Source organism: Limanda limanda, chromosome 4, assembly GCF_963576545.1.
Source record: "Limanda limanda chromosome 4, fLimLim1.1, whole genome shotgun sequence".
Taxonomy (NCBI): Eukaryota; Metazoa; Chordata; class Actinopteri; order Pleuronectiformes; family Pleuronectidae; genus Limanda; species Limanda limanda.
Genome location: NC_083639.1, coordinates 4,680,771 through 4,705,439, shown reverse-complemented (window position 1 = coordinate 4,705,439; position 24,669 = coordinate 4,680,771). Strand labels below are relative to the sequence as shown.

The following is a 24,669-nucleotide window of genomic DNA, read 5'->3' as shown; positions in this document are numbered from 1 at the left end:
TTTGTCTGTCTGGAGACACACAACTTCTGTGAGGACACAGATTGACTACGTGAGCATGAGTTGTCGATCTGCAGCTTTATTAAGGACGACACATGACATTAGAACAACTTTATTACAGTTATTAAGTGACTCAAGTTTCACAACATCATAAAAACATAGACAGTCATACTGAGAGCAAGTCAATCATTTTATTACCACTGTCTTTAATTACAGAGGAATGAAATTAATTTATGAGACCGACACCATTCATTTAGAACAGATGATAAACACACGGATCACAATGAACTTAATACTATTTTGAAATAACACTTTGTACTAAAGAAGAATGGAAAGACTTCAGGAATGCAGTATTTCATATTTTAATATTTCCTCTAAGATACTGATTGGTACAATACTTTTTTCATGAAAGTAAAATTAACACTTATTTGCCATAAAATACAAACAGTGTAGAACAAACACTAAATAGCTGCATGATGAAGATGATTTTCTTTGTGAAAACCTTTTGTTTTGGGCGGCTGTTGATCAGGAGTTAGAACCAGTATCCAGAACGCCGGTGGTTCGATCCCTGGCTCCTCCAGTCTGCATTCTGAAGTGACCTCGGGGGGGAAAAACCCCCAAATTTCCTCTGGCAGTGTGTCAATGATGTGTGATAGATAGAGCGCTGTGAATGGCTGGTCTGTATGAATGTGTGAGTGGATGTGTCTTGTACTGTGAAGTGCTTTAAGAGGTCGATATGACCTCAAGACGATATTTTTTCATTATACTCTTACATTCCTAAAATTCTTCTATAAATATCAATTTAAACTGATCATCTGTATGAAATTGGACCTGTAAAGTACTGCAGAGTATTTCATGCAAGGTAAATTAATCTAAAATGATGAAACATACGGAGAACAACAATATAAATTAGCATTTTTACAGAAGAAAATTTGATATTAATCGAATCCTGGTATTATACAACACCTGCACTAGGTGTATAGTACATATATATAGATGTCCAGTAAGCAAACATATCATTTTATACTCTTATATTATCATCTAAACTATTTACCTGTTCAGGCTTGGTAGAAATACTAAAATGTCCGAAGGCATACGTAAAAAGGAAATGTAACCATGGATTAGAAGAACAATTGTGATGAGCACTGAATGCAGAACCTCCACTTGGATCCGAGTTTCTCCATCGTCACAAGTTCAGCAACATCCTGACCTTTTGCTCCGGGGGGGCTCTTTGTGTAACACCATGGCTTCCTCACTTGTGTCATCTTTTTCACTCAACATCCTGCAACAACACAACAATAGCAACACGAGCAGCTGATGTTGAGGCGACTAGTGACATTACAACACAGAGACTGTTCCAAAATCATTCAGGTGAGATAGACATTGCAAAGAAAATTGAAATATCGTTAAATGTGTTTATTACCTGGCGACAGTTTCCAGAGAGTGAATCACGTTATCACCTGTGGCAGCGCTACACTCCATGAATTCAAAGTTGTACTCCTGTGGAGGTAAACAGACACTTTCACCATTGCAACGATTTACAAATACTGCGTCGTCATCCAAAATTGTGAGATGATGAAAACGCCACAGATCCAAACCTTAGCGAGGATTTCTCCCTCCTCAGTGTTAACCTGGCGTTTTCCACTATCACTCTTATTCCCAAGAAGTAAAATGGTCACGTCTTCTGGTGCAGCTTCCTGCAAAATATGGAACAGTTTGATGATTCTGATATTTAGCGTCCATGTTCTATAAATCCTACATCATGTTTATGCAATAGTGGTTTTTTTTGTATTGTTAATGCAGAATTTCACACCGTCACAGTGTGCTATCAATGTTATCTGAGGTTATTGTTTGTCAGCAGGATTACGCAGAAACTGCTGATTGAATTTCAACAAAACTTGGTGAAAAGATGGGACACGGACCAAAAAGAACCCATGAAACTTTGGAGCAGATCCATAATTGTTTTAAAGTAATTTGAGCAATTTGCCAGGGAATAACTATCTATGAATGTGTGAAAGTTGGTGCAGCTTGATTGAATTAAAAGCGACTGCTGGGCCTTGTCGAAGGTATGGCCTCCACTGAGTATTCCATATCTCGTCGAAAACCATGTAAAGCATTTGGTAGGTATGTTTTGAAAAAATCTGAATTAATCATATAACAGTCATTGAGGAGATGAATCCATTCAGGTGCAGGACATGTGTTGCTCTCAGTAAAATCCCTGCGTTCATTCACAATTGTCTATTTCTGCTGTCAGCTTATTTATCTATGCTGCAGCTGCATTTGCAAAACTGTATTGAAAGGTATAACTTATAATAGCAGCATAATTATACAAACAATTCTTGTATTAACTGTAAAATTAACCAGCGTTTGGCCTTTTGACAAGCAGTTGTATGGGCAGCAGATAGCACAGCTAAGTCTGACCTCATCAGTTAAATGTGGGCAAAGCCTGTAGATCGGTGACAGCGTTTCACACTCCAACATGGACACTTGGCATGCACAGTACCTGGATGCAGTTTGCCCAGTAGCTGATGGCGGTGAAGCTCTGAGAACACGTGATGTCGTACATCAAGAGAAACGCCTGGGCTTTATGAAAGACCTGCCTGGTGATGCTGTGAAACCTGAAGGGACAGGAAACATCACAATCTGAGGGGATCGGAGCAGAGATAAGACATCCTGTTTCACCAACTTCACTTTAAATCATTTTCAATACATTCTTTGGTGAAAGTTATAAATACCGTGGGAAACAATGTAGTCTCGTAACTGAACAGGCCTGAGGTGAAAGCTGTGTCTCCACTAATCCTATTACACTGGTTAGTTGAGTTTCCTGACAATTTTGCAAAGTGTTTTCTGGTTTCACTGTTTGAGAAAATCTTTCAACGACATCACCTCCATAATTATAACGTTATTTTTTTTTACAGGTATTTATTCTAGAATACAAAATTGCTGAGATGTGTCAAACCGGTTCTCTTACAGGTTACAACCTGGCCTCAAATCGACCCCTGAACATAGTAAGTTTGTTTAGGGCACATCGTCTGGCACATAGTGAGGCCTGTGTGAAGAGTATCTGCCACTTGTTACAATAACACACGTACATGAGGTATTAACATGTGCTCATCAGAAGTCTTGGCTCACACTCTGATGAGAACCCGGGTGCTCCTGTCACATTTTGTGTCGAGAAAGCCCTCGGGACAGAGACAACCTGTCCTGAGTCTCACTCACACGTCATGGTGGAGGACTTAGGACATGAGAAAGCACAAAGTAACACCCTGTACCTTTCACGGTGATGCCTCCTGCTCAGATATACTAAACCACCTTTCGTCCAACCAATAACCAGATCGCGTGCTCATTCACAACAGACATCAGGGGCAAACCCAGGAAAAGCTGCTGGACCTGAAAGTGCACCTGTACACATGTTCAGAGACTGATCGGTTTTCAGATGTCCTGAAATACACCTTCCAGGTTTCCTCCAGGTCATCAGGATAATGGGCATCGAACACAATCAAGTTTTCTTTCACTACATGCAGTACTTCTCCTCCCCGCTAACCTGACATCGCTAACATCTATGTTTAAGATCACCACCGGAAAGGGTGAAACATTTTTAAAGATCATGTGAATTGATCCTAAAATCTAAAACATGACCTGTATTCTCAAGGTGGGAGGCCTATAACTAACATGTTTAATTGAAAAACTAATAATTGGTGATGAGCTGTAAACTCAAACATGAGACTTACCTTTCCTGACCTGCTGTGTCCCATAACTGGAGCACCACAGGCTTTCCATCCACCACCACAGTCCACAAAGAGGTGTCAAGGCCTATAAAAAATGATTGTGTAAATGATTCTGTTATTTTTACCTTCATTTATGAGAATGCAGATCCGCCCTAAGAAGGGACTATGAAAGCCTCTCAATTACGGAACACCTTAATATGTGAATAACAGCCTGTGCTTTCTACCACACCTTCACTCATTGTCTGGAGAACTGGCCTCATTTCTAAAACATGCAGTTGTGTGATTATGTTTTGCTTCTGTTGATGCTGCTCTGATGTGTGTGATGTTGTTGGTGCTGGTATTTGTTGTGGGTGTAGCATCGTTCTGTGGTTTTGTACGGTCCTGCGTGGCTTGTGTTTCATCAACGCAGACTCATGCTCTCTTGTCATTGTTATTTATTATTGTACCCAATGGGATCAATAAAGGATCTTATCTTATCTCGAGCTGTCTTAAACTTTATCACCTAATATACTTCAATAGAGATCCGGGTCTTACCGATAGAGGCGGGTATTTCGAAAGAAAACTTCCCACTTTGGGCTCTTTGCATCAGGGAGGTCTTGCCTACGCTGCTGTCTCCAACCAGCATCACGTTATAACGTTTGGATCCAATGACTGCTCCTTTGGAATCACCCGCTGAAGGGAAAACAAAAACACAACGTTTCTATTTTCTCTATGACAAACTACTGTGCCTCTTGACTTCAGGGTCGACGTCCTTACTGCTCAATTTACCCAAAGAAAAAGTCTTTTGACTCTCTTGTGTCAGGTGCATTTCAGCATCGTGCCGTTGAACCGGAGTCCCTCTTTCAGGTGCCTTCCCACTGCGGAACAGACAAAGTGTTATATGACATAATAGACACAACTAATCAGTGACAGTCTGCTGCAGGGTTTAGATGTCAGCCATCAGTATTTTGAATGAAGAACTGGGCGGATATAACAATAACGTGACATTGGAATTGAGAGAAAAACACATTTGAAAAGAAAAATGTAACTTTAAAATGTTAATGTTTAATTATTGTGTTTGGTCACATCAGGTCCCTATCACCTCTATTTTCTATGAAGACACTGTACAATCTGAATCATCCTAGTTGGAGGCTGTGCAATGTGAAACCAACAATGCCACCAAACCTGCTGACAAACCAAACAGGTGTATATAGTGTTAGCACCAAACCCTGTTTGCACTGTTACCACTGTATGTGCGTGAGGATCAGTGTGGACCAAAGGCTGGCATGAGTCAGAGGCTCGGCTGCTTTGATGAGTCACATTCAAAACATCTTTTACTTTTTAATAGATTCACCCAATAGTGTGGGATGTTTAGTCTTTGTTTTGATTGCTAACGCCAATCAGTGAGAAAAGAGAATGAATGCACAACACCCGGTGCAATACTACACATATCACATCAAGTTAGATTAGCTGGCAGGCTGACAAGATGTTGAACTGCCAACAATGAGGAAGTTGAGAGTTTGCTTCAGAATACAATGGCTTGAATTCTTTGTATTTCACCACCTTAAGTGACTCTGCAGAATATGAAAACTGAATCCAGACACTAGTTGTTTAGTGGATGAAGGTAAATGTAGAGTCTAAAGAAAACATCACTGAATAGAGGTGTAATAGATTTATATTTTTTCTGAACTGGGTCATGCTGATATGAAGGAACATTATTCTCTGATGGTAACAGGCAGGTCGACACTTATATGCAAAGCCACTAAGGACGTTAAACAGGTTTTGTGTTTCTGTGTTTGTTTTCTATCTCTGTTGAGCTGTGGTGTTTGGTTTTACCTCAGAGGCCTTGAGTGCTTTGCTGCGTTTGAGACGCTGATGCCAGATGATGATTGTTTCACACTTTCCTCCACCTGCAGACAAAGAACCCTCAGTCAAGAGATCAGTCGTTCAGTAAACAGTTAAACAGCTTTCTCTTTTGTTTGCTAAATAGGATAATATTGAATGCTTTTACACAGAGCGACTGAAAGATGCATTTACTGATCTGAACTCTGAAGTTTTATACTGTGAGGCTGATACATTGTTTGCACTCCCTCTGATATATGATGCAACGAAAATAAACATATAACTTTTTATGCAAAGTAAAAGCAGCAGGACTTTTATGAGGGTGCTCTGTAGCAAAACTAAAAAAATTGCATAAGGAGGACACTCATGAGGTTTCTGCTTTGCATGATATCCTCTCCCACCAGTGCACATACCTTCTTGACTAGTTGTTGTTAAACTTGTTGTGCAACTGTATCTGAAGTGAACACTTTAAAGAAAAAAACCATACAGACTTTGAGAACAGACACATGGTTTTGTTCTCAAGACAACAGATACATGTTTATGTTCCCCTTTCACTATGTGAAACTTGTAGTGTTGACCACATGTTCCTCATTTTGGTTCATTGTGCCATTTTGTGCTTCTTGGAACCAACACTTGCGAGTATTGTAATGCAACAGGAAGCTGAGCACAACCCGGACTTTCTACTGTTACTGTCACTAAGAATAGATACACGTTCAATTTTGTTGACCATTCAAAGGCCATTGTGTGATGCCATCAATTTGTATGATAAAATTAGATGAATTAAACTGACAGGTTAATTGAAAGGGAGGGGCTAATTTTTTACTAAATCTGCCCCAATACCAACAGAAGTTCACCAGAGGGGTGATGCAAACCCAGCAGAGTCAATGTTAACTTTTTAATGTCGAAATAATGCACTTTCATTATTGTCCATTTACTGATCAGCTTCAAAAGTTATCAATCCAGAGATAAAAGATACCAAGGAATAATTCAACCATGTTTAGTAAAAACATAATAATAGAATCACACACATATAATATTCTTAATATTAAAGCTTTGCCTCTCACCTCTAGTTTTTCATCCAGGGCCGAAGACTCGTCTCTGTGCTCCTGACTTGTCTTGTGGAAACTTTCATCAGTCAGAATGGCATCTCTCTCTTTTTGTGCACTCATCATGCTGTCGTCATCCTTTTGAGGTCCACGTGACTTCCGGCTAGATCCCATCTTTCTTCTTCTCCCTCCAGCTGCTGATTCTGACGTATCATCATGTTTATCATGAGGGGATATTGCAGTGAGGTACTCTGGGGTTAGATGAGGCTCTGTTTCTGCTTGTTGACTGAGAGAATCAGGATTTTCTTTGAGTGTTTGCTGAGCTGGAGCTTTCCCCTGAGATTCGCCAGTGTGACTCAATTCCACTGTTTCAAACACCTTCTCTTTCCTTTGCTCAGAGTCACTGTTTTCCTGCTGATCATTTATCGGTGGCTGTTTTTCAGTGATTACTGAGTCACTTTCAGGAGAAACATCGCCAACATTTACATCCTCTTTATCCACCTCTTGCTTTTGATTTGAATTATCTGCTTTGGATCGCGACCCAAGGTTTCTGCGGGTGGAGCCCATCTTTCTTCGCCTGTTGGGTGAACTGACGTGTGGACTTGAATCCTTCATCTCAAAGTTTGTTATGTGAGCTCCTTCAGGAGCGTTGTTTGGCTCTTGTATGACGGATTCTAACGTCTCCTGATCTGCCACAACAACACTTGGTACCTCTACTAATTTTAAAGGTTGGTCCTGTATTAGGCCTTCTTGAATGCCTTCTGGACTTTGCCTATCACTTTGTGTAGCTTCTATAATAACAGAGTCCTCTACAGCTGATGTCATTTCCGTAGTGAGTTTGAAGTCTGGGCTGGTTTGCCCTTTCAATTCTTCCTGACTTATTTTTCCTGTTGGCACTGTTTCTTTTTCAGTCTTTCCATCATCACTGCAGGTATTTTCTACAACCTCCTCTTCTGGTTCAGTGATCTCTGGGCCGTGCCGTCTTCCTTTAAGTCTTCGGCTTGACCCCAGTTTTCTTCTGTTCCCTGTGATTTTGAATTCCGAGTGAGTTTCCTCTTTGATGCTCAAAGAATTGTACACAGGTTGTGAATCAAAAAGCGGCATTGTGTCTGATTCCAGAGTTTGTAAACAGGGGTTTCTTTCCTCAACTGAGTCATCATCGATTTGGTGCATTGTTTGCATGTGTACTGGCTTAACTTCCTCTTCATGCACTTCCTCCACAACATCATCAGAGTGCTGGGCATCTCCAACCACAGATGAGCTCAAATGCTCATTTTGACTCTCCATTGTAGACATCTTCTCTGTTGGTGATGAAACTGGCACTTGCTCAATTCCATATTTAGACTCTGTCTGTTCTCTGTAGCTGCTTTTCTCTGGCTGGCTGGAGGGCTCTACACTCTCTGATTGTGTATGTGTCTGCTCTTGATGTGACTTTTCCACTTTGGATCGGGATCCAAGGTTTCTGCGGGTGGAGCCCATCTTTCTTCGCCTGTTGGAACTGACATGTGGACTTGAATCCTTCATCTCAAAGTTGGTTTTGTGAGCTCCTTCAGGAGCGTTGTTTGGCTCTTGTATGACAGATTCTAACATCTCCTGATCTGCCACAACAACACTTGGTGCCTCTACTGATTTGAAAGGTGGGTCCTGTATTAGGCTGTCTTTAAAGCCTTCTGGACTTTGCTTATCACTTTGTGTAGCTTCTATAAGAACAGAGTCAGTGTTGATGGGGTCCTCAGTATTTGGAGGCAGCAACACATTTATTGATGGGCTTCTTCTATCGATGACCACAGAGGTTGTTTGCATCTCATTGCTTCTAAAATCATCTTGCTGTGTTGGCTCCGCACTAACATCTACATCTACCTCACCAACACTTACATCAGTTCCCTGAACAAATGTGGCAGGATTAACAAATTCATCATTGTGGAATTCTGACTGATCAGGAAGAAGAGCCACGGAATCATCTCTGTATGGAATCATGTTACTCTCTATCGTCTGCAGGTCAGAGGTATTGCTTTGCAGGTTTTGTCCGTCATTGTGCACAGAACTGGTTTCATTAATTTCCTTTTCTTTATCCACAGTACTCAGTGACCAATGTGCATTTTCCTCTTTTGTGACTATTGACGATAACTCCTCCACCACCTCCACCCTGTCAAGATTTCTCAAACCTACTTCCACATCCAAGTTTCTTTGATCTGCTTCATCTTTGTTGTCCGTTTCTCCTCGGCTGTGAGATGCATCTGCTGCTGGAGAAATCCCATCTTTCTCAGCTAGCTTTGCTCTTGTGTTTTCCTCATAACCAATTTCAAATGTTTCAGATTCATTTTGTGTAACAGAAAAAGGTTCATCGGGTGTGACTTCAATTGAAGTTTTTGTTTCCTGAGCCAAATGGTCTTTATTGGAAGGGTCTTTGCGTTCTTCTTCAGTAGAATTGAGAAAGTCAGTTGTCACTGTTGTTCTGTTGTCCATCATATTCAGTGACAGAGTTGTATCTTCCTCTGGCATTTCTTCTGTGTTTTCCTGCTCCTCTACAGCTGATGTAATTTTTTTTGTGAGATTGAAATCTGGGCTGGTTTGCTCTTTCAATACTTCCTGACTTATTGTTCCTGTTGGCACTGTTTCTTTTTCAGTCTTTTCTTCATCACTGCAGGTATTTTCTACAACCTCCTCCTCTGGTTCAGTGATCTCTGGGCCGTGCCGTCTTCCTTTAAGTCTTCGGCTTGACCCCAGTTTTCTTCTGTTCCCTGTGAGTTTGAAGCCCGACTGAGTTTCCTCTGTGATGCTCACAGAATTGTCCACAGGTTGTGAATCAAAAGGCGACTTTGTTTCCGATTCCAGAGTTTGTAAACACGGGTTTCTTTCCTCAACTGAGTCCTCATCGATTTGATGCATTGTTTGCATGTCTATTGGCTTTACCTCCTCTTCATGCACTTCCTCCACAACATCCTCAGAGTGCTGGGCATCTCCTACCTCAGATGAGCTCAAATGTTCATTTTGACTCTCCATTGTAGACATCTCCTCTGTTGGGGATGAATCTTCCGCTTGCTCAACTCCATATTTAGGCTCTGTCTGTTCTCTGTAGTTGCTTTTCTCTGGCTGGCTGGAGGACTCTACACTCTCTGATTGTTTATGTGTCTGCTCTTGATGTGAGTTTTCCACTTTGGATCGTGATCCATGGTTTCTGCGGGTGGAGCCCATCTTTCTTCGCCTGTTGGGACTGACATGTGGATTTGAATCCTTCATCTCAAAGTTGGTTTTGTGAGCTCCTTCAGGAGCGTTGTTTGGCTCTTGTATGAGAGATTCTAACGTCTCCTGATCTGCCACAACAACACTTGGTGCCTCTACTGATTTGAAAGGTTGGACCTGTATAAGCCCGTCTTTAAAACCTTCTGGAATTTGCTTATCACTTTGTGTAGCTTCTATAAGAACAGTGTCAGTGTTGATAGCGTCCTCAGTGTTTGGAGGCAGCAACACATTTATTGATGGATTTCTTCTACCGATGACCGCAGAGGTTGTTTGCATCTCATTGCTTCTAAAATCATCTTGCTGTGTTGGCTCCGCACTAACATCTACATCTACCTCACCAGCCCCTACATCAGTTCTCTGAACAAATGTGGCAGAATTAACAAATTCCTCATTGTGGAATTCTGACTGATCAGGAAGATGAGCCAGCGAATCATCTCTGTTTGGAATCATGTTACTCTCTATCGTCTGCAGGTCAGAGGTATTGCTTTGCAGCTTTTGTCCGTCATTGTGCACAGAACTGGTTTCATTAATTTCCTTTTCTTTATCCACAGTACTCAGTGACCAATGTGCATTTTCCTCTTTTGTGACTATTGACGATAACTCCTCCACCACCTCCACCCTGTCAAGATTTCTCAAATCTACATCAACATCCAAGTTTCTTTGATCTGATTCATCTTTGTTGTCCATTTCTACTCTGCTGTGAGATGCATCTGCTGCTGGAGAAATCCCATCTTTCTCAGCTGGCTTTGCTCTTGTGTTTTCCTCATGACCAATTTCAAATGTTTCCGTTTCATTTGGTGCAACAGAAAAAGGTTCATCTGGTGTGACTTCAATTGGAGTGTTTGTTTCCTGAGCCAAATGGTCTTTATTGGAAGGGTCTTTGCGTTCTTCTTCAGTAGAATTGAGAAAGTCTGTTGTCACTGTTGTTCTGTTGTCCATCATATTCAGTGACAGAGTTGTATCTTCCTCTGGCATTTCTTCTGTGTTTTCCTGCTCCTCTACAGCTGATGTAATTTTCTTAGTGAGATTGAAATCTGGGCTGGTTTGCTCTTTCAATTCTTCCTGACTAATTGTTCCTGTTTCTGTTGGCACTGTTTCTTTTTCAGTCTTTTCTTCATCACTGCAGGTATTTTCTACAACCTCCTCCTCTGGTTCAGTGATCTCTGGGCCGTGCCGTCTTCCTTTAAGTCTTCGGCTTGACCCCAGTTTTCTTCTGTTCCCTGTGAGTTTGAAGCCCGACTGAGTTTCCTCTTTGATGCTCACAGAATTGTCCACAGGTTGTGAATCAAAAGGCAACTTTGTTTCTGATTCCAGAGTTTGTAAACTGGGGGTTCTTTCCTCAACTGAGTCCTCATAGATTTGGTGCATTGTTTGCATGTGTACTGGCTTAACTTCCTCTTCATGCACTTCCTCCACAACATCATCAGAGTGCTGGGCACATCCAACCTCAGATGAGCTCAAATGTTCATTTTGACTCTCCATTGTAGACATCTCCTCTGTTGGTGATGCAACTGGCACTTGCTCAATTCCATATTTAGGCTCTGTCTGTTCTCTGTAGTTGCTTTTCTCTGGCTGGCTGGAGGGCTCTACACTCTCTGATTGCGTAAGTCTCTGCTCTTGACTTACGACTTTGGATCGTGATCCAGGGTTTCTGCGGGTGGAGCCCATCTTTCTTCGCCTGTTGGGACTGACATGTGGATTTGAATCTTTCATCTCAAACTTGGTTTTGTGAGCTCCTTCAGGAGCGTTGTTTGGCTCTTGTATGACAGATTCTAACGTCTCCTGATCTGCCACAACAACACTTGGTGCCTCTACTGATTTGAACGGTTGGTACTGTATTAGGCTGTCTTTAATGCCTTCAGAACTTTGCTTATTACTTTGTGTAGCTTCAAAAATAACAGAGTCAGTGTTGATAGCTTCCTCAGTGTTTGGAGGCAACAACACATTTATTGATGGGCTTCTTCTACCGATGACCGCAGAGGTTGTTTGCATCTCATTGCTTCTAAAATCATCTTGCTGTGTTGGCTCCGCACTAACATCTACATCTACCTCACCAGCCCTTACATCAGTTCCCTGAACAAATGTGGCAGAATTAACAAATTCCTCATTGTGGAATTCTGACTGATCAGGAAGATGAGCCAGCGAATCATCTCTGTTTGGAATCATGTTACTCTCTATCGTCTGCAGGTCAGAGGTATTGCTTTGCACCTTATGTCCGTCATTGTGCACAGAAGTGGTTTCATTAATTTCCTTTTCTTTATCCACAGTACTCAGTGACCAATGTGCATTTTCCTCTTTTGTGACTACTGACAATAACACCTCCTTCACCTCCACCCTGTCAAGATTTCTCACATCTACTTCCACATCCAAGTTTCTTTGATCTGTTTTATCTTTGTTGTCCGTTTCTCCTCGGCTGTGAGATGCATCTGCTGCTGGAGAAATCCCATCTTTCTCAGCTGGCTTTGCTCTTGTGTTTTCACCCGACTGAGTTTCCTCTGTGATGCTCACAGAATTGTCCACAGGTTGTGAATCAAAAGGCGACTTTGTTTCCGATTCCAGAGTTTGTAAACACGGGTTTCTTTCCTCAACTGAGTCCTCATCGATTTGATGCATTGTTTGCATGTCTATTGGCTTTACCTCCTCTTCATGCACTTCCTCCACAACATCCTCAGAGTGCTGGGCATCTCCTACCTCAGATGAGCTCAAATGTTCATTTTGACTCTCCATTGTAGACATCTCCTCTGTTGGGGATGAATCTTCCGCTTGCTCAACTCCATATTTAGGCTCTGTCTGTTCTCTGTAGTTGCTTTTCTCTGGCTGGCTGGAGGACTCTACACTCTCTGATTGTTTATGTGTCTGCTCTTGATGTGAGTTTTCCACTTTGGATCGTGATCCATGGTTTCTGCGGGTGGAGCCCATCTTTCTTCGCCTGTTGGGACTGACATGTGGATTTGAATCCTTCATCTCAAAGTTGGTTTTGTGAGCTCCTTCAGGAGCGTTGTTTGGCTCTTGTATGAGAGATTCTAACGTCTCCTGATCTGCCACAACAACACTTGGTGCCTCTACTGATTTGAAAGGTTGGACCTGTATAAGCCCGTCTTTAAAACCTTCTGGAATTTGCTTATCACTTTGTGTAGCTTCTATAAGAACAGTGTCAGTGTTGATAGCGTCCTCAGTGTTTGGAGGCAGCAACACATTTATTGATGGATTTCTTCTACCGATGACCGCAGAGGTTGTTTGCATCTCATTGCTTCTAAAATCATCTTGCTGTGTTGGCTCCGCACTAACATCTACATCTACCTCACCAACACTTACATCAGTTCCCTGAACAAATGTGGCAGGATTAACAAATTCATCATTGTGGAATTCTGACTGATCAGGAAGATGAGCCAGCGAATCATCTCTGTTTGGAATCATGTTACTCTCTATCGTCTGCAGGTCAGAGGTATTGCTTTGCAGCTTTTGTCCGTCATTGTGCACAGAACTGGTTTCATTAATTTCCTTTTCTTTATCCACAGTACTCAGTGACCAATGTGCATTTTCCTCTTTTGTGACTATTGACGATAACTCCTCCACCACCTCCACCCTGTCAAGATTTCTCAAATCTACATCAACATCCAAGTTTCTTTGATCTGATTCATCTTTGTTGTCCATTTCTACTCTGCTGTGAGATGCATCTGCTGCTGGAGAAATCCCATCTTTCTCAGCTGGCTTTGCTCTTGTGTTTTCCTCATGACCAATTTCAAATGTTTCCGTTTCATTTGGTGCAACAGAAAAAGGTTCATCTGGTGTGACTTCAATTGGAGTGTTTGTTTCCTGAGCCAAATGGTCTTTATTGGAAGGGTCTTTGCGTTCTTCTTCAGTAGAATTGAGAAAGTCTGTTGTCACTGTTGTTCTGTTGTCCATCATATTCAGTGACAGAGTTATATCTTCCTCTGGCATTTCTTCTGTGTTTTCCTGCTCCTCTACAGCTGATGTAATTTTCTTAGTGAGATTGAAATCTGGGCTGGTTTGCTCTTTCAATTCTTCCTGACTAATTGTTCCTGTTTCTGTTGGCACTGTTTCTTTTTCAGTCTTTTCTTCATCACTGCAGGTATTTTCTACAACCTCCTCCTCTGGTTCAGTGATCTCTGGGCCGTGCCGTCTTCCTTTAAGTCTTCGGCTTGACCCCAGTTTTCTTCGGTTTCCTGTGAGTTTGAAGCCCGACTGAGTTTCCTCTTTGATGTTCACAGAATTGTCCACAGGTTGTGAATCAAAAGGCGACTTTGTTTCTGATTCCAGAGTTTGTAAACTGGGGGTTCTTTCCTCAACTGACTCCTCATAGATTTGGTGCATTGTTTGCATGTGCACTGGCTTAACTTCCTCTTCATGCACTTCCTCCACAACATCATCAGAGTACTGGGCACTTCCAACCTCAGATGAGCTCAAATGTTCATTTTGACTCTCCATTGTAGACATCTCCTCTGTTGGTGATGCAACTGGCACTTGCTCAATTCCATATTTAGGCTCTGTCTGTTCTCTGTAGTTGCTTTTCTCTGGCTGGCTGGAGGGCTCTACACTCTCTGATTGCGTAAGTCTCTGCTCTTGACTTACCACTTTGGATCGTGATCCAGGGTTTCTGCGGGTGGAGCCCATCTTTCTTCGCCTGTTGGGACTGACATGTGGATTTGAATCCTTCATCTCAAACTTGGTTTTGTGAGCTCCTTCAGGAGCGTTGTTTGGCTCTTGTATGACAGATTCTAACGTCTCCTGATCTGCCACAACAACACTTGGTGCCTCTACTGATTTGAACGGTTGGTACTGTATTAGGCTGTCTTTAATGCCTTCAGAACTTTGCTTATTACTTTGTGTAGCTTCGAAAATAACAGAGTCAGTGTTGATAGCTTCCTCAGTGTTTGGAGGCAACAACACATTTATTGATGGGCTTCTTCTACCGATGACCACAGAGGTTGTTTGCATCTCATTGCTTCTAAAATCATCTTGCTGTGTTGGCTCCGCACTAACATCTACATCTACCTCACCAGCCCTTACATCAGTTCCCTGAACAAATGTGGCAGAATTAACAAATTCCTCATTGTGGAATTCTGACTGATCAGGAAGATGAGCCACTGAATCATCTCTGTTTGGAATCATGTTGCTCTCTATCGTCTGCAGGTCAGAGGTATTGCTTTGCACCTTATGTCCGTCATTGTGCACAGAAGTGGTTTCATTAATTTCCTTTTCTTTATCCACAGTACTCAGTGACCAATGTGCATTTTCCTCTTTTGTGACTACTGACAATAACACCTCCTTCACCTCCACCCTGTCAAGATTTCTCACATCTACTTCCACATCCAAGTTTCTTTGATCTGTTTTATCTTTGTTGTCCGTTTCTCCTCGGCTGTGAGATGCATCTGCTGCTGGAGAAATCCCATCTTTCTCAGCTGGCTTTGCTCTTGTGTTTTCCTCATAACCAATTTCAAATGTTTCCGTTTCATTTTGTGCAACAGAAAAAGGTTCATCTGGTGTGACTTCAATTGAAGTGTTTGTTTCCTGAGCCAAATGGTCTTTATTGGAAGGGTCTTTGCGTTCTTCTTCAGTAGAATTGAGAAAGTCTGTTGTCACTGTTGTTCTGTTGTCCATCATATTCAGTGACAGAGTTGTATCTTCCTCTGGCATTTCTTCTGTGTTTTCCTGCTCCTCTACAGCTGATGTAATTTTCTTAGTGAGATTGAAATCTGGGCTGGTTTGCTCTTTCAATTCTTCCTGACTTATTGTTCCTGTTGGCATTGTTTCTTTTTCAGTCTTTTCTTCATCACTGCAGGTATTTTCTACAACCTCCTCCTCTGGTCCAGGGTCTTTGCGTTCTTCTTTCACGTCAACCTCTTCAGACCCTAGTGCACCCATTAAACTCTTTGCTTCATTTAACACGACATCTCCCTCAGATTCATTCAGGTTAGTTGTCTGTTGGAAACAAATTTCTCGTCCATCTGAGTCTTTGACAGAAGGTGAAGATTCTGTGTTTGGGATGTGAGAGGTCTCTTCTTGGTCGAGTACTTCAGATGGCACAGATTTGGTCCTGACATTGTCATCATGATTTAGGATATTTTGTGAGTCTGAATTATCATTCCAAACTGAGGCTTCCACAGCTTGAATCAAGTCCATTTGAACTACATCAAAAACTGGAAGTGGGGTTAAATCTTCTGGCTCTTTGACTTCTTCAGTAGAATTGAGAAAGTCTGTTGTCACTGTTGTTCTGTTGTCCATCATATTCAGTGACAGAGTTGTATCTTCCTCGGGCATTTCTTCTGTGTTTTCCTGCTCCTCTACAGCTGATGTAATTTTCTTTTTGAGATTGGAATCTGGGCTGGTTTGCTCTTTCAATTCTTCCTGACTTATTGTTCCTGTTGCCGCTGTTTCTTTTTCAGTCTTTTCTTCATCACTGCAGGTATTTTCTACAACCTCCTCTTCTGGTTCAGTGATCTCTGGGCTGTGCCGTCTTCCTTTAAGTCTTCGGCTTAACCCCAGTTTTCTTCTGTTCCCTGTGAGTTTGAAGCCCGACTGAGTTTCCTCTGTGATGTTCACAGAATTGTCTACAGGTTGTGAATCAAAAGGCAACTTTGTTTCTGATTCCAGTAATTGTAAAAAGGCTTTTCTTTCCTCAACTGAGAATTCATTGATTTGATGCATTGTTTGCATGTCTATTGGCTTTACTTCCTCGTCATGCACTTCCTCCACAGCATCCTCTGAGTGCTGGGCATATCCGACCTCAGATGAGCTCAAATGTTCATTTTGACTCTTCATTGTAGACATCTCCTCTTTGGTTGATGAAACTGCCACTTGCTCAATTCCATATTTAGGTTCTGTATGTTCTCTGTAGTTGCTTTTCTCTGTGGTTATCTCTGGTTTGCTAGAGGACTCCACACTCACTGCTTTTAAATGGGTCTCATATAGCGAGTTGTCGGCCTGTAAAAATCCCCACCGCAATAAAAGATCTGTGTCCTGTTTGCTTTCTGTATCTTTTACAGCAGAGTAAGAACTGGCAGGGGAATTTGGTTGTTCAGTTTCCTGTTGCTCAACTGGAGGATTTGAATGTACACTTATACTAGTTAATCCAGAGTTGCTACTATGTGCATTTTCTTGATTGTCATCATAGACGTCTTCAGTCTGAGATGGGTCCACTTTGTCCCTTCCTTCCTGCATCATCTGCATTGATATTTCCTGGTTTTCTGTATCTAGCATTAATGGGATCTCTGATTCCACACCAGGGCTCTCCACAATCTTTTGTCTTTTATTTCTACGACTAGAACCCAGTTTTCGTCTGTTGCTAATTGGGTTGAAGTCAGTGTTGTTTTGGTCATCTATTATAACTGAAGTGTCCTGAGGTTGTGAGTCAAAAGGAGCAAGTGTTTCTGATTCCACTGTCTCTAGAGGAGATTTGCTCTCAGTCATGTCAGTGGGGAGTCCTTCTTTCTCCTGGTGACTCGTTTGTTCCACGCTGGGTTTTATATCATCCTCTAATTGGCCTTCATTGTCATATACATGAACGACTGCAGTGTCCAGTCCCTCCATGTCACTGGTCTGTAGTTTCTTTGGATCATATAATTGATCATCTTCATTCATCTGTTTGAAAGCCTCCAAATTTCTTTGCATGTTAGGAGGCTCGTCCTGTTTATCATCGGGTTTTGAGAGTTCCTGCTCAGTAACTGAATCTTCCACCCCCTTTACACTTGACTCAGATCTGGATGAGTCACTGACTTCAGCTTGGTCTGTCAGGTTTGCAAAACAGATTTCAGAATTCGCACTATCAAAGGAATGATCAATCAGATGTATTTCTGCAGGTTTAACTTCCTCTTCATACAAGTTCGGAGCTCCTCTGACTTCAGATAAGACGAAATGCTCATTCTGTTCCTCATTTGTAGACAACTCCTCGTTTGGTGATGAATCTGTTGCCAACTCAACACAGCGCTCAGGTTCTGTGTGTTCTCCATGGTCTTCTTCTGTGGGTGTCTCTAGTTTCATAGGAAACTCCAAGTTTGATTTCACACGTGACTCATTCATCAAGTCACTGGTGTGAAAACTCCCCCACGGCTCTGACAAGTCTGTGTCCTCTTCTCTTTCTTTACCTTCCTCATTTGTTTCAGAGTACACACTGGCAAGCTCATGTGACATCTCCCTGACATTTGATTGGTTTATCAGTAGTTCACTGGTAGTTAGAAGGAAATTTGAACTATTTAACTCAGAGATGCCAACATGTGCAGTTTCATTTCTTTCAATTTCATCAGTGGGAGATCTGCTCATCCCTTCCAGCATGGTTTCCACAGACTTCACCTGCACATCTGTCTCTGTTAATGATGAACCTATTGCTGTTTCAAAGGAGTCAAAACCTGCAACATTTTCAACAGGCTCCTCTTCAGATTCAGTGACAGGATCCTTAACATGCTGTCGCCTTTTATTTCTACGAGTAGACCCCAGTTTTCTTCGGTTCACCGATGTGCTGAAATTGGTGTCTGTGCTCTCCTTTGTACTGACAGAGCAATCCTGAAACTGGGAGTCCAAACGAAGGGAGAACTTCTCATTCTCAATATCTGCAAGTTCAGTATTTTGTTTGGGGTTGTTTTTGTCGGTGGTTACCTCTGGTGTCGCAGAAAACCTTGTGTCTACAGAGTCTGCATGTGACTCACCCTTCAAATAGTTGCCCTCAACATTCCCATCGTGCCTTAACAGATCAGAAGCTTCCTCTCTTCTCTTTTCTTTCACACTAAGAGAGCTAATCAAGTCAGAGCTGCTAACAATATTTTCTTTGATTTCCTCACTCTGAATAATGGCAGCTGCACCAGTCACTTCCAGCATGGTTTCCACTAAGCCATAAGAATAAGACAGTTTTTCATCTTTGTCTGCGTGTTTATTTCCACTTTTAAGAACCAGAATTTCTGGGATATCCTCTGGGTTTTTTGTTGAAGGGACCTGAACTCCACAAGAATAACCAGAGGTGGTGGATGAGCATAAAGAGCTGTCACGTGTTACAGTTAAATCATGCTGGCTACCTTCATTATTTAACTCTTCCTGCCTCTCAGGGTGTTTTGTTTCGAGGGCTTCATTACACTTGATGTTTCCCTCAAGTTCCTCTCTAGCTTTGTCCGGTTTCTCGTTTGCTGAGTCCTTCACATGTTGTTGCTGTTTATTTCTTCTTCTGGATCCCAGCTTTCTTCTATTTGCTGAAGTAAGAGGCTGCGTTTCAGATTGTGAATTGTGAGAACTAGACGATACACTTAATGGTCCCGTATCTCCTTCTGGTTGTGGTACATTAGTATCGCCTGTTACATGGAACCCGTCGGCCTTGGGTGTTTCACTTTGGTTAACTACCAAGTGATGTGAATCAAGGCTTTGCTTTGTTCTTTGAGCAGACATGATCTCTAATCTTCTCTCCTAAAGCATGAGACATTAAGTAATGCAAGATATCAAGTTCAGTTCTAACAGACATCAACTGAATCTAGTTAATGACTTGTCTTCAACTTGGATTAACTATGTTGAAACATAAAAAAACACTATAAGCTTCTCTACAGCCCACATACAGCAGACAAAAAAACAGACACGATGCTTTTGTAACACTACAAAAAAAAATCGTAAACTCTCATTTCCTTTTTTAGAATAAACTCCAACAATGACAACATAAAGGTAAAATTGGTCAGTTTAAATTACATTTCAAGACCCTCTACACGGTTATCTGCCTTATCTACTTACCCAAATCCGATACCTCTGTCGTATCTCATGAGCTACTTTCTAATGTCAAGTCATCTGCTTCAGCTCAACCTTACATACACGGGGGTGTTCCTATACTGCAACTTGGTCTTGAAACTTCCTGTGTGAGCCTCGCACGCATCCTCTAGCAACTACATGCAACAGCATTTGGTACTTCCTGAATTTAGTCGAGCTTCCATTTTCAGATTTCATTAACTTTCATGTCAGAGATTTCCACAATATTAAACTTAGTGCAAGCACCTGTTCAAACATTAAAAAGCAAGAACAACCAGGAGTTTTGGACCTTGGAAAACATTTATTGAACAAGAAATTTGACTGCATCAGCACATTGTCAGAACTTCAGAGAATCAAGCAAATAATAAGAGTAAATGCTTTTGCTGAGTGACATAGGTAAGAAAAAAGAATCACAGCTGAATTTTTAGTTTAAGATTAACCTGCATATTACAGCCCCAGTATTTACACCACTAATTAAGAGTCTGTTTGTCACTGGTAAAAAGTATGCTCCTTTGACTGGCGATGCATTATTACAGTAACCAATTGTGATTTAAAGGTCAGCCATGAAAAAGAAAACAAAAACAAATAAAAGCATCACATGTTTAATTCAGTTAGGCAGTTAAAAAGTAACATGGTAGAAACTTAAAACTAAATCCAGTAATTGATTTCATGACATGCAGGGTAAGAAAATTTTGATTCATGTAAACAGTGAATTCGATACCAAAAAAAGAAAAAGAAAGAAGTTTTTGTCGTCAATTTAACAGACTGCCATTACAACAAATGTAACAAGCTAACCTTAAACCGCTTCAAGCTGACAAACAAAATCTAAAAAGAAAAACGTGACTATAAAATTTGTTGTATTTCCACAACCATAGCAGGATCCTGCAGACGAATCCTTTGAAGTTTTCATTTCCTGTCGTTAGACTGGGAATTACTGTAAAATACACGGACAAGTGAATAAATACATGATTGAGAGAAATTTTTAAAGCAATTTTACGCAGGAAGTTTAAACTAGATTTTTTTAACTTACCTCCTTGACCGTGAGATGGATCGTGAGTGCTTACGATTCTTGTCTCTGGACAGAGAACGGAATCTACGTCTGTCTCTTGAAACAGACCTGGAGGGGAAACCCAAAATTAATTTAATCAAAAAAACACACATTTTCAATAGAAACTGGGGTTAAATGCTTACCTGCTGCGACTCCGGCTGAGGCTCCTCCTCTTCGGGGATCTATGTTGTAGGTGAATTAAAAAGAATGATATCAAAAATTACGACAGAATTAGAATTTAACGCTTTCCTGTCAGCAATGAAACCTCTTATATTCTCAACCTTTAAAGAGGACTGGGTTGCACATGGAAACGTGGTTACACGTAGTTCCTTCTCTGTTTACACAGGGATCATCTGCATCCATGAAATGCATCAAGATCAACTCATTAAAAATGAAACTTTGGCCAATGAGCACAAATCACAAAGCCAGATTTCAGAATCTACAGCAAAGTCAGGGCTCGACATTAAGGCTTACCTGGGACAATTATGTCAAGCAGGAAAGACACGTTCTAAGATTATCTCTGCAATTACACAAAGTGGTTTAACCAATGCTAGAGGCACACAGCCATTATGGTAGAAAACACTCCTCCAGTTGACCTGATGAGAAACTATGGTACCTGTGGTTTTCACTTTCCCCAAAACCATTAGTAACTGACATGAGTTGACACTGAACATCACTACTAATAATCCTGATAACCTTTCAATTTTAAATGCCGGTTTTAATTAAAAAACCTCCGTGCTCAAGGTGGAAGGACATTTCCATTGAAAAGTGAGCTTCCATTTACAAAATACAAATGCAACTTATTTCAGTCAAAATGGCTTAATGTCGAGCCATGAAAAGACACTGAACAGCCCATAAAAGTAAATTTTTGGCAAATTACAATTTGAAACTGACAGCAAAGTTCCATGCCGCCAAGTTTTCACCTTACGATTTTGCAGCTCTGCGCTGAAATTGCTCAATATTACATCACTGCAGTTGGAAAACTGTCAAGCAACGCTGAAAGATAGATTAAGCATAAAACTACAAAAGAGCAGGATAAAAGAAACTTACTATTTTAGGGGATTTGGACAAGATAGAAATGACGCAAGGACGCCAGACTGATGGTGAGGGAGGTCGAATTGCAGAGAGGATTTGCCACATGATGCAAATGTTGGAGATATGAAGTTGCTCGGTGGCTGGTTGGAGGGAGTGGCTGTTGATGATTTCCCTGCATTATTTGGGGGGAGTTGGGGGATGGGATGAAAGCCATGGGCTGATCCCGTTGATACGGTAGTTGTGTGAAGAATTGAACGAGTATAGACGCTGATTGGTTGATAAAGTAGACCGCTGTCGACTGGGTTAAGGTTGGAGGACGAAGAGGAGGATGCTGGGAACTGCATGCTCAGGAACCAATAGGTTGGTGGAACCTGCTGACTGGCGGTGCGCCTGGGTCATGTGACAACACCAGCCAAGCTGATTGGGACTCGCTGGTCAGCAGTCACATGATGCTGAAAGAGGACTAGTTGACTGACTCAGATGGTGAGAAGCGTGGTGGTGTCTCTGCAACGGGGTTCAGTTTTATTAATAGATGGCAACTGAACTCAAAGAAAACAAAATTTACACCTGCATAAAGTGATTCTAAAAAGTACCAATGAAAGTGTTAGATGGGTGATGAAATACTAACTGTGCATCTCAAGACGTCCCCATAATTCAACATCACTTCATAAACAGCCAAGTGCTGATATAAGCTGCCAATAGACTCGGCTTTCTAACACAACATTGACACAGATAACAAATGAAAATAAATACCTGATGATGGTGATATAATGAAATTTTGTTTTAGAAAAGCATCACTCCAGTTAAGGTAGGATAAGAGTTTTTGAAGGAGTCAACAAGCAAATATTTACACTGTGTGAAGAATGTCAATCTGCTGTGTCATTTTTGCTCGACTCTTCATACGAGACCTTTAATAAAAAATATTAAATTAATTAACAACTGTGGAACCCTTACCTGCGTCTGACTGGAGGGCTACGTCGTCTTACATCATCACGGGGGCGTCTACCCCCACCACCACCACCACCACCACCACCACCCCAGGATGGAGGAGGGCCACGGCTCCTAGAGCGCTTTTCCCCGGTGGACAACTCGACGCGTACTTTACAGCCACACATGTTCCTTAACAAAAAAGTCATTGCGAGTTAAAAAGGTCAGTAAAATAAATAAGCACTTAAACACACAGCTAAGATATTTGCTAAAGGAATTACCTTCCATCCAGTTCTCTAACGGCGTCAGATGCATCTCTGGGATCTTCAAACTCTACAAAAGCAAAACCGGGTGGATTCCTGGCGACCCAAACGCTTCTTAAAGGACCATAGTAACCAAAAGCCCTTTCTAATTCGGTCTTGTTTCCATTGTTTCCCAGATTTCCGACGTAAACCTTGCAGTCTAGGGGACAGTCTCTGGTTAGAGCAGGATCTTAAACAAAGACAACCAAAAACATTGGTCACAATACACACGTTCGGTGTTAGAAGGGAAATGTTGGCATTTCTCCAGGGGGGAAATGAACATCGATTGAATAATAATGCTCATCTATAACCTATACCTATCACAAGACTCGGTAGCTAAGATTACACAAGTCAAGATAGTTTACGACAGAAACAAAATATAGGGGGATATCTCAAGGACCTGGAAGCAGGAATCAGTTATTCAGAGTAACAAGTATCAAGTCATACGTGTACATACCTCCCATTGCACCAAACCAATCCTCTTCTTCAAATGAATTTGATGAACCTGAAACGAAAGAAAGTTACAGCTGGTGCTCTCGGTTTACACAGTCAAATCCCTTTGAAGGCTAATAAAACACAACTAAATCCGATGACACCGCGTTATAATATAATGTTCATTAAATAATAATATAATGTGTCCATATTGTTTGATGGTGTTGGTTTGTGGTAGCAGTGGAATGTGTTGTACTTTACCGATAGGTGTGTCTCTTATTTTAATTTCAAACATAAACAAAAAAAACACCCTCTGTGTGATTCAATATCGATCGACAGCGCCATTAAATACTTCCCTCAAAAAAAAAAAATTCAATTGTAAAATAACCATCTCTTCTCATCATGTGGCTTTTTATTAGACGGTACTGGTTTAACTAAAGTGCTGCTAAAGCACTGGGAACCCGTGCGTGACGCTGGGATTCACCGAGTGACTGTCAGCATTAGCGCCACACTCCGATGCTAATGCTAGCTAGCAAACAAAAGTACCGTGGCGCGGTGTGTCGTTAGCTCGTGCGTACACGGGGTTCCGGGAAACGTTGAACGTCGCTTTCGCACTTTTTAATCCACTTCGGTGCGTGTTCACATAACACAGTAGACGTATTTATTTGTGTCTAACGTGTCTAAAGTCTGAATTCACGCCGCACCGTCCACGATGCGAACATTAAAGTCAAAATGTGGCAGCCATGGGGACCTTGCGTGGAAGCTAGCAGCATTAGCATCGAGCACGACGACGCGGCTTTGAAGATATCTACTTCCCGACTCTACGATCGAACTGAGCCAGCGACACGTGACACAAGAACAGCAATGGAAGCAGGCAGATTAAAATATTCAACACGGTTAACTCACCTTTTCGTAACTAAAGCTAAACGCGATGTTGGCTGAAGAGCTCACGCCTCCGTGTTCGGCTGCTGTAGCTTCACTTGTTGTTAGCGCCGGCGGCTGCTCAGAGGAAGAGAGTCACAACTGCGCTACTTCCGCCCTCTTCTTCGCTGTGTTTATTGGCGGATCGGCAGCAGCCAGAGAGCGCCACCTGCTGTACATGAAAGGAGAGTCGGGCCACGATACGGTAAATACACGGTAACATGGCCTGTGTTAAAGAGGGGGTAACTTCAATATCCTGTTCAACTGTGAGCAGGTGTTCTGAGAGAAAAGGTTTCTTTAGTTGCATTGTTTAACAAAGATTTTTTTTTTTTCAGCTATTCTTCAAAAACTTATCTTCACAACAGCAACTCCAGAAATACTTCAAAAAGTGGTTTTGTAAATGCAGGCATGGCTGGAGCCTGGAATACTTATAT

General features: G+C 41.6%; 2 protein-coding genes across 3 annotated transcripts; both read right to left on the bottom strand.

Annotated features, from left to right (window-relative positions):
• Positions 1–103: 103 nt before the first annotated feature.
• rab44 (RAB44, member RAS oncogene family) lies at positions 104–14,470 on the bottom strand. Its single transcript, XM_061069151.1, has 9 exons — positions 6,611–14,470; positions 5,541–5,614; positions 4,494–4,582; positions 4,260–4,397; positions 3,729–3,810; positions 2,501–2,615; positions 1,596–1,694; positions 1,421–1,497; positions 104–1,279 (listed from the first exon to the last, which is right to left on the bottom strand). Exons 1-9 carry the CDS (start codon positions 14,468–14,470, stop codon positions 1,192–1,194), a joined length of 8,622 nt encoding a protein of 2,873 aa, XP_060925134.1. The 3' UTR covers positions 104–1,191.
• A 5,381-nt stretch (positions 14,471–19,851) lies between these two features.
• srsf3a (serine and arginine rich splicing factor 3a) lies at positions 19,852–24,347 on the bottom strand. Of its 2 annotated transcripts, none has more exons than XM_061069819.1 (7): positions 24,221–24,347; positions 23,340–23,387; positions 22,862–23,072; positions 22,608–22,772; positions 20,762–20,800; positions 20,601–20,687; positions 19,852–20,504 (listed from the first exon to the last, which is right to left on the bottom strand). In XM_061069819.1, the coding sequence occupies exons 2-7, from the start codon at positions 23,344–23,346 to the stop codon at positions 20,477–20,479; spliced, it is 537 nt and encodes a 178-aa protein (XP_060925802.1). In that variant the 5' UTR covers positions 23,347–23,387; positions 24,221–24,347; the 3' UTR covers positions 19,852–20,476. The 2 variants fall into 2 exon arrangements, with proteins under 2 accessions (XP_060925802.1, XP_060925803.1); XM_061069820.1 differs by having other exon boundaries at positions 22,862–23,042.
• Between the last annotated feature and the right edge of the window lie 322 nt (positions 24,348–24,669).

What these genes read in the sequence shown, in the direction of transcription:
- rab44 (XM_061069151.1), bottom strand. Translation starts at nt 14,470, where the DNA reads ATGGGCTCCACCCGCAGAAACCCTGGATCACGATCCAAAGTGGTAAGT. An exon ending in CGAAATACCCGCCTCTATCG is followed by an intron (nt 3,811 to 4,259) that starts GTAAGACCCGGA and finishes CATTTTTTATAG; the next exon opens with GCCTTGACACCTCTTTGTGG. An exon ending in AGGGAGAAATCCTCGCTAAG is followed by an intron (nt 1,498 to 1,595) that starts GTTTGGATCTGT and finishes TTACCTCCACAG; the next exon opens with GAGTACAACTTTGAATTCAT.
- srsf3a (XM_061069819.1), bottom strand. An exon ending in GTTAGAGAACTGGATGGAAG is followed by an intron (nt 22,773 to 22,861) that starts GTAATTCCTTTA and finishes TTTTTTGTTAAG; the next exon opens with GAACATGTGTGGCTGTAAAG. An exon ending in CTCAGCCGGAGTCGCAGCAG is followed by an intron (nt 20,688 to 20,761) that starts GTAAGCATTTAA and finishes TTTCCCCTCCAG; the next exon opens with GTCTGTTTCAAGAGACAGAC.